This window comes from Cavia porcellus, unplaced genomic scaffold (assembly GCF_034190915.1).
Source record: "Cavia porcellus strain 051 isolate PalLab524CR breed Dunkin Hartley unplaced genomic scaffold, mCavPor4.1 scaffold_3, whole genome shotgun sequence".
Lineage (NCBI taxonomy): Eukaryota > Metazoa > Chordata > Mammalia > Rodentia > Caviidae > Cavia > Cavia porcellus.
Window position 1 is genome coordinate 6,550,650 of NW_026947486.1, and position 13,714 is coordinate 6,564,363.

The 13,714-nt window shown below is 32.8% G+C and overlaps 1 protein-coding gene across 6 annotated transcripts in view; it reads left to right on the forward strand.

Moving 5' to 3' along the window:
- Window positions 1-13,714, forward strand: part of Cfap47 (cilia and flagella associated protein 47) — a 386,549-nt gene that overhangs the window by 113,057 nt on the left and 259,778 nt on the right. For all 6 annotated transcript variants that reach the window (XM_063245680.1, XM_063245681.1, XM_063245682.1 and 3 more), the window contains one exon: window positions 10,481-10,581. In XM_063245680.1, coding sequence (XP_063101750.1) covers window positions 10,481-10,581 — 101 coding nt within the window. The remainder of the gene's footprint in view (window positions 1-10,480; window positions 10,582-13,714) is intronic.

Below are 13,714 nucleotides of genomic sequence, written 5' to 3' on the forward strand. Positions count from 1 at the left end.
AGTTGTTGCCTATACTTTCGAACTTAGTACTATCAAGCAAAGCAGAATAGAGGAAAATCAGTCAAAACAAGATGGTGAGAGCAACACAGGGTTTCAAATCAAGTTAATAGGAAATCAAAGTGGGTTACTATAATATATCCTGCTAGTTTTTATTTACTTTTCCCTTAATTAAAAAGATAAAAATAAGAGAGTAAATAATAAAAAAAGGATATTGAGATAAAAGAGGGCATAACAACAAAACAGTGCAGGTCATAATATAACCATTTAAGCAAAATAGTGTTTCACCACAAGATATTCTGACATAAAAGTAGTTACCATAGTGTCTCTTTCCTTGATATCTTTGAGTATAACTTTGTATACTCTAGCATCAAACATATCAAGTCAATGTAAAACCATTCAAGAGAATGACAGTATTACAAGGTATTTAGAATCAACTAACAGAAAATGAACAATGATTTCTTTATAATCTCCTTGTATACAAAAGTTTTTGTTTATATTATCACATATAATAAAATCCAATAAGATACAACATGTTAAGACCAATGGAGACAAAAGAACAAAAGCTTGATGGGACATCAAAACAAGATGATATTAAATCAGCACTAGCTATTATGATGTCTTGTTTTCTCCAAAATAGCTGTTCCTATCATCCAACCTTCTCTGCCTCATTTCTGTTGAGCTCTTTTTCTGTCATTAGTTGTCAGTTTGTCTTCTTCATTTTGCTTTCTGCTCCATTCATTGTGGCCTCTGTGCCACAATGGAATCTTGGTATTTTTCTTTTTTAGAACATCCTGCAGTATTCTCTGTAGAGTTGAATTGGTGGTTGCAAATTCTCCTAGCTCCTCTTTATCCTGGAAGCACCTTGTTTTTCCATCAATTTGTAGGGACAGTTGTGCAGGATATATCAATCTTGGCTGGAGATTATTATCTTTCAAAGCTTGAATTATTCCCCCCCCCCACGCTCTTTGTGATTTGCTGGTTTGTGCCAAGAATTCTGCTGTAATTCTGATGGGTGTTCTCTTGTAAGTGATCTGTTTCTTGTCTCTGATGGCTTTTAATATTCTGTTCTTATATGGAATTTTGATTATTATATGCCTGGGTGTAGCTCTGTTTGGGTTGTAGGTGGCTGGGGTCCTGTATGCCTCATATATCTGAGTATCTTTACCTTTTGTTAAATTAGGGAAATTCTCCTGGATTATATCTGTGAATAGCTTTGTAGTTCATTTGTTTGAGTCCCTAGTTCTTCTTTTATGTTCTTAATTCTTAAGTTATAGATCCCCTTATCATCTTCTAGCCTTTGTATTATTGCCGTTTGTTTTCTTGTTATTTTTAAGAAGTTTTTCATTTCATGCTGCCACATTACAAATCTGGCCTCCAGTTCAGATAATCTATGCTTAGTTTCTTTCAAACTGTTATACCAGCTTTCAATAGAGTTTTTAGTTTCCTGGTAATCTCTTTGAACCTGCTTTATGTATTCCATATTTTCTCTATTTTCTCCATCAAGCAATTCTCCCCTTTTTTTTCTGTTCTTCCATTCCACCATTTGTTGTTTTCTTGGGCGGTGCTTAGCATTTCTCTAACTGTTCTACTTATTTCTTGCTTTATTTCCTTAAATGCTTCACTTTTGAACTCATCTATGAGGCTCTGGAGATAGCACTTTATGTCTATTGATGCCATATCTGATATTGCATGCTTTCTGTTCTCATTCTCCTTTGCATTTACCTTTCCTGGATCAGTGGTCTCAGGATTAGGGACTGAGGGCCCTTTCTTGTTGCCTCCTCTTATCATATTTTTTGTTCCTTCCATACAGGCATATATAGGAGGCCCCGTTTCTTTCTTTGTGGGTTACAGTGTGTTTGAATCCACCAGCTAGGTGTTCCCACCCACTGCAGTGTACTAGGGAGACCCAGACCTGGGCAGCCTCTTCTGGACCCCCCCCCCAGGTCAACTTAGTGAAGGCCTTAATGCTAGGGTGCACCACCAGGTGCTGGAACCTGGTTTGGGCTAGCCTACTGGGTCTTAGTCAGCGCGTCACCCAGGCTAAGCACTCTGCACCAATCCAGCTTGAGAGGGGAATATGCAATTAAAGTCACTGCAGTGTCATATTCTGGCTAATCTGCCAGATCCCAGAATGTCCTCTTTTGGAGCCTCCTAGTCTATGGAAGGGTCGCTGTTCCTCTCATTCACCACAGGTCGATGCAGGGCTCCCCGCCAGTCCTGCTCTCTACTCTGTTCCCACTCTCTGAGCTTTTGCGTCTCTCTCCTTGCTATGCCAATTCAGGCACAGCAGCAGTGGCGGGAAATTCAAATCACGATTTCCAGAGGCATGGGTTCCAGCTTCCACACTGAGATTTTATGTGTTCCGGTTATAGCACTGGGATTGCATTTCCATTTGGTTTCTCTCAGCTTAGTTCACTCCTGGGTTGGCAGGGTATATCTCCCCTTGCTTAGGACTCCTCATACCGCACCATTCTAAGCTGGATTCTAAAATGGGTATCTCAGAGAACCTCCGTAGCTGCTGTTATCTATCCACCATGTTCTCCTGGAAGTCCTGCTTTTTTTTTTTTTTTTTTTCCTTTTCTGTGTCTTTTTTTTCTCTTAAGTACTGAAGAAAAATAACCAAGGTATTGAGAGGCTTCTACAATCAAAATCACAGTACTTTAAAAATGGAGACTGAAGAGTACATCAGAACAAATTTATCTGTTACAAAATAGGCAGAACGCTTGTCCAAATGATCATACTTCCTAAACTTTTATGCAGATTTAGTGCAATACCAATCACATTACCAATAACATTTTTTTTCACGGGACTTTTAAAGCAATCCTAAAGCAAAAGAGGCCTAGAAGTGCCCAAATAACAGCCTTTTGGTTCAGTGAAACATAAGAGAGAATTAAGAAACAACGCAGGGCACATGAAACTATCTTATCTCTGAAAAAGTGGCTAAATACTTTTACTAGAGAAAGATAGCCTTTTTAATAAATCATGCTGGGAAAACTGACTATTCAGATGTTGAAATTTTAACATACAGCCATACCTCTCAGCACATACTAAATTAAAATCAAAGTGGATCCACAATATAAATATTACAACAGAAACACTAAGTCGTCTATAAAATGAAATAAAAAAAACTCAAGGACATAGGTAAGGTAATAACATTCTAAATGGAGTCCTCATTGCAGAACAAATAATACTAAGAATCAAATGGAATCACATCAAATGAAAAACCTTTTGTAAAAAGCCAAGGAACCAACAAGAGAGTGAAGAAACAACTCACAGAATTGTTTTGAGACTAGATCTATGTAGCCAGCCTGGGCTTGAATTCACGGCAGTCCTCCTGCCTTAGTCTCTCAGGTAATGGGATTACAGGTGTTGGAAGGCTAAATGGGGGGAAATAGGATCAAGATATATTATTTACATGTACCAATTTCCTATGACAAGTGTAATCATCATATACTATAAACATGTATGAATAAAAATTTGAAAACTAAGAAAAATATTTTTTCTGTTGTACAATAAGTTACATACTATAAGATTATATAAAAGAACCAAGTAAGTTAATGGCAAGTGCCAGACAAGAAGCAAATAGTTTATAACACCATGTAGTAGAATAAAAAGAAATTCCTTTGTAAGGGACTGGACTTTCCAAAGAGTTTGAAGAAGAGAGTTTAGTTACAAAGATAGCTGTGGATATCCACTCTGGGGATGGAATTCCTGGTGCGAAATCTTTGAGATGGATACTTACAAAAAATGTCTATGAACTTAAGTGCATAAAGTAAAGGGTAAGAGACTTAGGAGGAAGGGTTGGAGAGGTAACAACTCTACCAGCACAGACTGTATAGCACTTTTGAAGCTATTATCCAGACTTTAGATTTTATCCTTAATCAAATTGGGAGTCATTACACAATTCTGAGCTTCAAAGAGAATAAGGTTAATTAGTTTTGCCTACTGCCAAAAGCAAGCAAACAGCCCTGTGTCTTCCAATGTGTCATATTCTCTTTATTCATCAAAATGTTGATTTACTATGAAGTAGAGCCTTTCATAATTGTTTATTTATTTATAAATGTAGTCTTTAGTGAGTGGCAAATATGTCTGGCTTTCTTCTGACACTAAGGTAACAACAAAAGTTCTGATCTCATGGAACTTCCATAGTAATACAGAAAAAAAAAAACTATGTAATGATATTCATCTTTCAAGGAGAATAAGTGAGGGATAATGTAAAAGACAATGATGGATACTTTCATGTATTAGAAAGATAAAGCTTTCCAGACTATGTGCATTTTACAAGATGGTTATCATGATAACTAAATAAGAAAATACTTATAAGTTCTTACAATAATCTCTGATGTATTACAATAGCTAATGTTTTAGAATTAGTATTAATTTTAGAATCAGAATTCTACATTTCTAGAATTATATCAGTGTTTTATAGACATATAGTCAGTTTAATATTCCAAATACGATTGAACTTACCCTGTGGCAAAACTAATTTTCATAGAGACATACAGTTTTTCATAGGAAAGGAAGAAGGGACAAAAACACAAACTCATTTGTCATGGGGGAAAAGATTGATTTGGGAAAACTCCTAATTATTTACATTGTATCAGGAAACTCACACAGAGATCACAAGGTTTAAGCAATTCCAGAATGTTGAAATTCCATGTTTTGTACCAGGATTTGTACTCCAGGCTAGAAATGAGCATTATGTTCTGTACTAACTTTCAGTTAGCAGAATTAAGTGACACCACTACCTCTGGCTTTATAAATTCATACCCTGACTGGCAGCTTACCTAATTTTGTCGAGAATGAAAGTTATATCTCCAGGGACTAATTTCACAGAAATCTTAGGACTACCAAAGGACATTTAATATTTTCCATAATTAACCTATAACCCGGGATGCTTTGTAGAATCAAGAATTATTTCAAATATGTAACCAAGGGTTAATTGGAGTAAAGAATAACTCATTGGGAGAATAGTAAACACAAACTGAGGGCTCATATTTAAGCATTAAGCATGTAAAAATTCTGAAGTCTTCTGTGCCTTTTAAATTCAAATATTTAATGCAAAACTATTATTCTCAAAATTGATTAATCTTTTTTCTAGGTTTTACTACACAAATTTAGATTAGATATTGTTAGAGCAAAGACAGAAAAAAAAACCTAGCCGGATTATAAGAGAACTTACTTGGGAAATAAATAAAATTTAAACAAACAAATCTTCATCTTTCAAATAGAGATGGGGATTATTAATCAGTTACCATCTGTTTTCCGGTTTTATCACAGTGGTTCTCAAATTTGGACGTGCATTAGATTCATCTGAGTGGTTTTAGATCACATACATCTTTTAAAAAGTTATTATCATTATATTATTAGTATATATATTACTACATTATAGTATGTTATTACATATTACTTGTACAAATTATTGGATTTAACTGGAGCATTTCTTCTGCATACATATATAAAGCTTTGATCATGTCCCGGCTCCTTTCTCTTACTCTCTCTATAACTTCTTTTATCCTTTTTCCTTTTATGATCCCATTTCCAAACTCTAAAATTCCCTCTTCTGTTTTTTGAAAGTCATCTTTGCTTTTGTTTTCGATGTTATTTTCATATATGAGAGAAAATATGAAGTATTTATCTTGTTTTGCTTAACATGGTGTCTTTCATTCCCACCTATTTTCTGCAAATAATAGGGTTTAATATTTTTAGTAGTGGACAACATTCTATTACAATTGAGAAACTTTATGTAATTTATCTGTAGAGTGATCTGAACACTGAATATTAAAATCCTCCCTGGGTAATTGTAGTGGGAAGCCAATGTCGAGTACATTTGTTTTATAAAAGCAGTTCTCAAGAATCATCCTACATGTGACTCACCTAAAGTGGTTAATAAAACAGACTATTGGGTTCATACTTTAGAAAGATCATGCTTTAGTTTGTTTAGAGTAGAACCTACAAATGTGCATATCTAAAAATTTCCCATTTAATGCTGAGGTTATTAGACTTTGAGCTTGTTTGAAAGGTAAAGTTTCAGAACCCATTCCATACGTAGAAAATCAGTAAATGTATCTTTAAAAGCTCCCCAAATAAGTTATATACACAATAAAGTTGGTTAAACATAAAATTTTGGAAGACTAAATGAGAGACAATACCATCGAGAGTGATTAAACAATAGACTAACCCTAATTTATTGGCAGAAGACAGCATTGCCAGTAGAAAATGGTGTCGTTGCAATAATTAAGTCAATCATCCATCTTTCTTTTAGGGAAGATTTGATTTTTGCAGTTAATATATGTATTAGCTAAACTAATGTGTTCAAAAGATTAAACTGGGTCACTACTATGTCATTTACATTTTCACCTTTACCCAATATAAAGAGATAGTATATAGACTTTAGGTGAAATAGCATTATTTCTATTACACAAAGTTGCTTCCATTTAACCTTTCATGTCTTAAGATTTTATTTCTATACTTATGGCCAGGTTACTAATAAAATTCAATTCAATTACTTTAAAAGTTTAATGTGTCATGTGATATATACTGTAAGCTATTAATTGAATGGGAAGATTTTGATGGTGTATTAACCCACAATTCATGTTCTAAATGATAATCAGAGTGGAAATATACAGAAAAAAATAGTACAGGAATACGTAGTAGATAGTGAACTAAAATTGGAGCTAATAATCAGCTGAGAGGCAGCAGCATATCCTCATAAATGACTGAAATGTTAAAATATATCTTTACCTATTGAGAATTCTCAATGTTTAAATCTAGTACTTGAGCTTCTTCAAAACACTTCCTCTAGTGCTTGCATCTACAAATAGACCTATGTGAAGTGTGTGTATATAGAATTTGAGAGAGGGACTTTATTTCTATAAAGAAGAGATATATGTACTGTGACTTTATCCAGAGTTCAAAGAGTTGTTTCTTCCTTTCAGTAATTTCAATATTTTATTAAATTATAATTTATTCTAGAAGCACTCTTAGTGTTCTAAATACATATCAAACAATTCATCCATTCAACCAATAGATTTGATTGTTTTTACCAGAAACTCTGTGAAACTTGTATGTTCCAGGATGCTGGAATCTATATGATCCAGGATTGTGTTACGAAATTAATAAAACTTTGTAAATAGATATGATAGGCTACTTTAGAAAGATTACTCAGGGAATTTGGTTTCCTACAATAAATGAAGTAAACAATAATTCATAGTCACTGTACTGATTGTCTTATTTAAAATGCCTTAGACATACTGGTCCTTGTTTTGGTAGTATATCGATAGTATGCTTTGCAAAGAAACACATTTTTACAGGAGTGATATGATATCTCTTCTTGTCCTTTCTTATGATTTTCAGACCTATAAACTAGAAATATACATCACTTAATCCAAAACAACCTTATCAGTAAACTTTGCATTTATTCATTTATAGCAAATTCTAGTTCTTAAAGCATGTGTTTTTTTCTAGTTACATTGGAACAAAAAGTTTAGATAAACTATTATGTTAAGACCGGAGAGACATATATCCAAAAATGTGGAGGCTTTTCCTCCTCTGCTTTTGTCTCTGGAATTAAAACCATGTTCAATAGAACTACTTTAAGAATGAAATCTGCCTATAAATAGTATAGGTAGGGCTAGAAAGTAGCAAATATGATAAATATAAAATAATAACTTTGTATTTATCATGATAGCTGATATGCTTTTGACTGGTCATCATTGTATTCTTTGTACCAGAAATTGAATTCAAGTCCTCAAACTTCTAGGCAGGTACTGTGCTGCTGAGCTACAACCCTGGCCCAGTCTCTGTATTCTATATTGTATTGGAAAGTGGTACAATATTGTAACTAATGGACCTTTTATTTCATACGTATAACATGAAGTTTCTATACTTCATCCCAAAAAATTTGGGGCATAAGAGTCTGTTTTCAATGATATAAAAATAATTAGAACTATGTGATTAGAGTGTTAATTAATCACCAGTTAATGACCAGAGTTCATGCATTTTATAATAAATGATATGTGGTCATTGTGGCTTCAGTGTCAAAATATAAAAAGTCAGTGTGAAAAACAAGGACTTCACTGTCTGAAATTATCATACACAGTGATTTTTAAAAATAATTTCCAACAAGGTCATTTCTAAAATAGGTTAATTCATAGAGACAGAAAGCACACTAATAGTTTCCCTTAATTAGTTAAAAGTGACTTTTAATGGGTAAAGGTTTTGATTTAAGGATGATGACAATATACTAAAATTAGATATTAGTATTGGTTGTGCAATTCTGTGAATATGACTTTTAAAATTTTTAAAAATTTTTTTTGTCTTTTTCATTTTTATTGGTACCAGGGATCGAACTCACACCTGTCTGCTTGCAAGGCAGGCGCTAATGCCGCTAAGCTAAATCCCCAGCTCCACTGTGAATATGACTTTAAAAGAAAGCTTAATGGCACTTGTTAAAGAGATAAATTTTACTGTGGCAAATTCCTGTGATGCTGTCACTCTGGAAGACTGAGGCAGGAGGATAAAAAGCTTGATCCCAGCTTTGGCAACTTAGCTACATAGCTAGACCCTGTCTCATAATTTACATAAAAGTTCATGGGATATTGCTCAGTGTGAAAACCCTGTGTTTAATTCTCAGTATCTCAAGAGAGAGATACTTGGAGAGACGGAGGGAGGGAGAATGGATTTTGTGGTATCCAAATTGTATTTTTGTTGAATTTTAAAAATTCTGCTATGTAAACAAATGAAGATGTCGAATATCTGGTAGACACTATCACAAGCAAATTATTAAATTCAGTATCATTGATCGGAAGGAACATTGTTACAAATAGTGAAATCCAATTATCATCAGTTTTGTCTCAGCCACATTGTATCATCACCCTTTTTGTTGCCAAGAATGTTTCTCATGATTTTTGCCTAGTGGAACCATTTTAAATTCATTCATGCATGAAGATTGCTATTTAAAACCCAGAATGGGATTGAAACGCATAATGCTAGCATATCTTTACATTTAACTGTCAGAGTAATATGATTTTAAAGTAAATCATCTACCCTCGTTGGTTCCTCTTTATATGCCTTGACACTTGCCACCATTCCCTAGTGAGGTACCAAATATTGGTCTATTGTTCAAGAAATATTTTTCTTAAGATACGTAGCATCATTATTATCAAACTCTAGCTTATTTTTGCTTTTAATCTATTTTAATAGTATCAGTGAATGAAACATCTGTATTTCTACTTTGTGTAACTTGTACAATATATGTATTATGTACTTCCTGAAACAAAGAATACAGTTAAATCATGTATATATGTATATATATATATATATATATATATATAATATTGATGTTTTAAGGTTTATCATTATTTTATCTTTAACCTGAAGAACTTGTAAAATCAAATGCCATAATATTCAGCAAAGTACTTTTACAAAATGAAAAAAAAAACAATAAAAATTTATATAAAAGCACCATAGTATGGTAAAATACACACATCCATGTGCATAGCAGCACAATTTTTAATACCAAAATTTTAGAAACAGCTCAGAAACTCCTCAACAAACGAATGGATAAAGAAAATATGATATTCACATATGGTTGTGTACTAAAGTGCCTTAAAAAAGGATAAATTTGAAACATTTCTAGGTAAACGGATGCCAATTGCGGTCATACATTTAAGTGAAATAAATTGGACATGTGTTTAAATAGTGCATTGTTTTTATTGTGTGAAAAGCCAAAATTAATAATAAGGAACAAAGTGGAGGATAGATATTAGGAAGTAGGAAGAAAATGTTCTTATGGGAATGGCAACAAGGGAGGGGCATTGAGAAGAGAAGAAAGAGGAAAGGAGAAAAAAAACAATGTAAGGAAAACAGAATGAAGCTTTGTAAATAATAAGCAGAGAGTTTAAAGGAAAGGAGAAGAAAGAGTAAAAAAGAAGAATCAAATTACATTATATACAGGTACAAATTCCCTACAATGAATGTGATCATTATTTATTTCAAAAATGTACCAATAAAATTAATTTTAAAAAAAAAGAAAAATTTTATTCCCTTTCCTGTCTACTTAGCTCATGTAACCTCTGTTAAAACAAAGATTATGATTTTGTTTCCATAATGGAATTATGATTGCATCTTTGTGTAAGATGATAATCAATTTAAAAAACATTGGTATGAGTAAATTAACTCTGAAGCCACTTAAAGTCAGAAACTTCTTGAACCTCTGATTGTAAGCCTAAAAAGTCACAATTTATACTTTAGGGCACATTTGACAGTGAAATTTGTTATCTTTGCTTAAAACTTTAAAAGCATTAAAGCCCATTGGATAGATATAATAGGTGGTTAACAAACAAATTATATGGAAGGAAAAAGTGATGAATAATTTGTTTCTTTATCAATTAAGGCACTTGGATACTTGGAAATGTTTCATTATATTTATTGCATCTGAATTTTTTAATGTATTGAAATGCAATGTTTTTGCTTTTAGGTTTTCACTCCCAGTGACTGCAACAGCAGAAAACTGCATTCTTACTATTTATCCATATTTGGCAACTTATTTCGATAAGCAAAATATTATCTTAAAAGATGGTAAGTTACATGTGATAGCCTTCTAAGTCTCATTGTATATGTTCTTGTAGTCCAAGAGTACCATATGTAAGTAAAGTGACTTTCAGATTTACAAACATTTAGTAAACATCTTTCATTTCTAAGACAACATTATGAAGAGTGGAATATGACAGTGTTTTTCAGTTCCTAAAGCTGAGAAACTTGTAAAAGGAGATAAATTAAGTATTATGAAGAAGATTAAGAGCTCTGAGACAGTTGAAGTGTTGACTCTGGTGGTGGTGTTAGAGGTTATTACTGATGTTGGACATGTAGAATGGCTGTATGGAAGAGATGACATTTGTGTAGAGCCTTGAACATCATGGCTCCACCCATTTGTTTGAACCCTCTTAGGACTTCCACATGCCTTATTTCTGTGTCTTTTCTAACTTCTCTGACTATTCCTTCTAAGCATCTTTATGAATTTATCCCCCTCCTTCCATAATCTTCCTTCAGTTGGAGTTTGATCCCAGTTCCATTATCCCTTTCATGACTTCAGCTGCAATTAATGAGCTATATGTTCAACCCACAAACCTCTCATAGATTCAGGAATACAGAGTTAGGCTAATGTCTGGACACCTTTCACTGAATTCATATCCACACTCTCAAAGCAACGTGACTCTAACTAAAATGTTGTATCTGAATACTTTTGTCTTTCTTTTTGCCCCATCTCTGCAGATACTGTACCTCTTATCTATCATGTGATCACTTCAGCAATCTGAGTGCCATCTTTAATGGTATCTTTTTTCTCATACTTCACTTTCAGGTCATTGATTCCCTTCACTTTGTCTTCTAAATCCCTCTTATATCCTTTTTATTACTTTTTCCCTCTACTATTACTACATGTATTCAAGCGACCATATTTTCCCTGTATCACTGAGGGACTTCTAAATCGTTCTTTTGCCCCTCTAATATTCTGGCCCCTACACACACACACACACAGACACACACAAACACACACACACACGATTCCTCACACTGTAGCTGTGGAATCTTTATAAATTGGAAATTAAATCTTAGAGCTTCTAAGCATAAATTGTTTTATAGAATATCATTGCTGATAGGATGAAGCATATAAAACCTCATCTGGCATGTCCCCAGTCAATGACTCCACTTTCATTTCTGGACATCTTTCCTAGTATTTTGAAGCCACATTAATATTCTATGAATTATTCTAGTATCTAGAGCCTTATTGGTAAAAAACAAAACAAAACAAAAAAATGATTGGTTTTCTTTTTCAAGATGAGCATTCTTCCTATCAAACTATATGTTTCCACATTTCCATGTACTTAAGAAGATCCATACTTCCAAGTGGATGACGTTTTCATGTCTCTGGTATAGCTTAAGAGTCTGTGAAATTTCCCCATCATGGCTTTACCATACTTTGACTTAACATGCCTGTCTATGTTCCTTTCTATATTTTGGTATCTTTAAAGTCTGTGAAAGCAAGAGATATCTCTATCCTTTTTAATTTTGGGTCTACAATACTTATGTGGTGTCTTGTAGATAAAGATTATCTGTTTAGCACTGTATATTGGGTTGTCTGAATTTTGAAATATGGTAGAAAGACATCTCTTAACTATATATTTCATTGGAGAATGGGTTATTTATATTCTAGTACATTCTGGACATCAAAATATTATTTATGGAAATTTACTTGGCGAGATGAAGAGATACATCTCAAAATTAAAACATATATGTTAAACATTTAAAAGATTTTTCTGATTATTTCTAAATAATGTATTTTTATAGTTCTTATATATATATATAGGTGAGTGAGAATTTCTAATAAAAATATAAATGAATAACAATGGCTCGAGTTAAAACCTGATGGAAATTCTCTTTTCTGTTCCAATCCTATTATTTGGTCATAAAATTTTAATGTAAACTTTCAGATAATCAAATTTATTATCTTTTATTATACAACATGCATGTTGCAAGAGAATAACTGGATACTAATATTCATTTTATCTGTTTCAAAGAGCTTTTGTGAGCACTCATTGACTATGAATACCTGGAGTATATTATTGTTATATAAAATTATATTGTGATTACTTTTATAACTGACTGTTTCCTTTATTGCTTATATGTTTTCATAATACCTTTCCAGAAAACAATATGTACAGTTAATGCTTCACAGTTACATTGACTGTTTTAACTTCATTGTTAGATTTAGTCATGTGAAAAATTCTAAGTTAAATAGTCTTATATATATCATTTTATGGATTAAAAATATGACTGATGGAAGGTTTGGGCAGGTTGTTCTAGGGAATAAAAATGAAATTTTTGGAACCTCGAAATTTAAATATATAGCGACTGTGCTGTAGATTATATGTTGTATAAAGATGAAATCTTTATTTTAAGAATATAAAAAATGAAGGCAGCATTATTAGCTGTGTGTAAATTGTTCTATCATTGGATTCTCTAAGATTCATTTCTAAGAAGTATGGTAGTGTAGATTTGGGGCATATGTGTACTTATTGAATAAATGTCCTTCGGAAAATTCTGAATGGCTTTGTATAGAAAGAGTGGAAGAAATTTAACATGGGCTGATACATTCATATTTAATAATGCCTTGAAAGTAATCCCTCACAAGAAACTCATGAACTCAGGATCTCTGCTTTCCTCATGCATACAAATCCTCAGGAGCATGTAAAAATACATGCTCCTGAGGATTTGTATAACATGACCACAGTTTTACTTTTCAGGAATATTGGTGCCAAATTTTCAAATAAGATCTTTGCAACTACACAGAAAAAAAAATAGATGATGAATACATACATAAACTTCTCTGTGTGTTTATGTGTGCAACTTAAAGGTACATTTTGATGCCTGGCTTTAGGTCACAGCTACTGGCTTTTCTTAACCACCACTACTTTGGCGGTACTGAAATTTCCACTTTAGAAAACTGTGATGTTTCCATAGAATTCTCATTGAAATACAGATTAACATCTATGACTCTTAGCATATTACCAATCTGAATTCACTTTAGATAATTAACTAAAAAAATTACTTTCGTTCTCAACCTTTTTCTTATATTTTATTTTTAACAAGGTGTGTAGAAGAAATGTTAAAAATATTTCACATATTCTTGATTACGGGAAATTTGAACACTTCA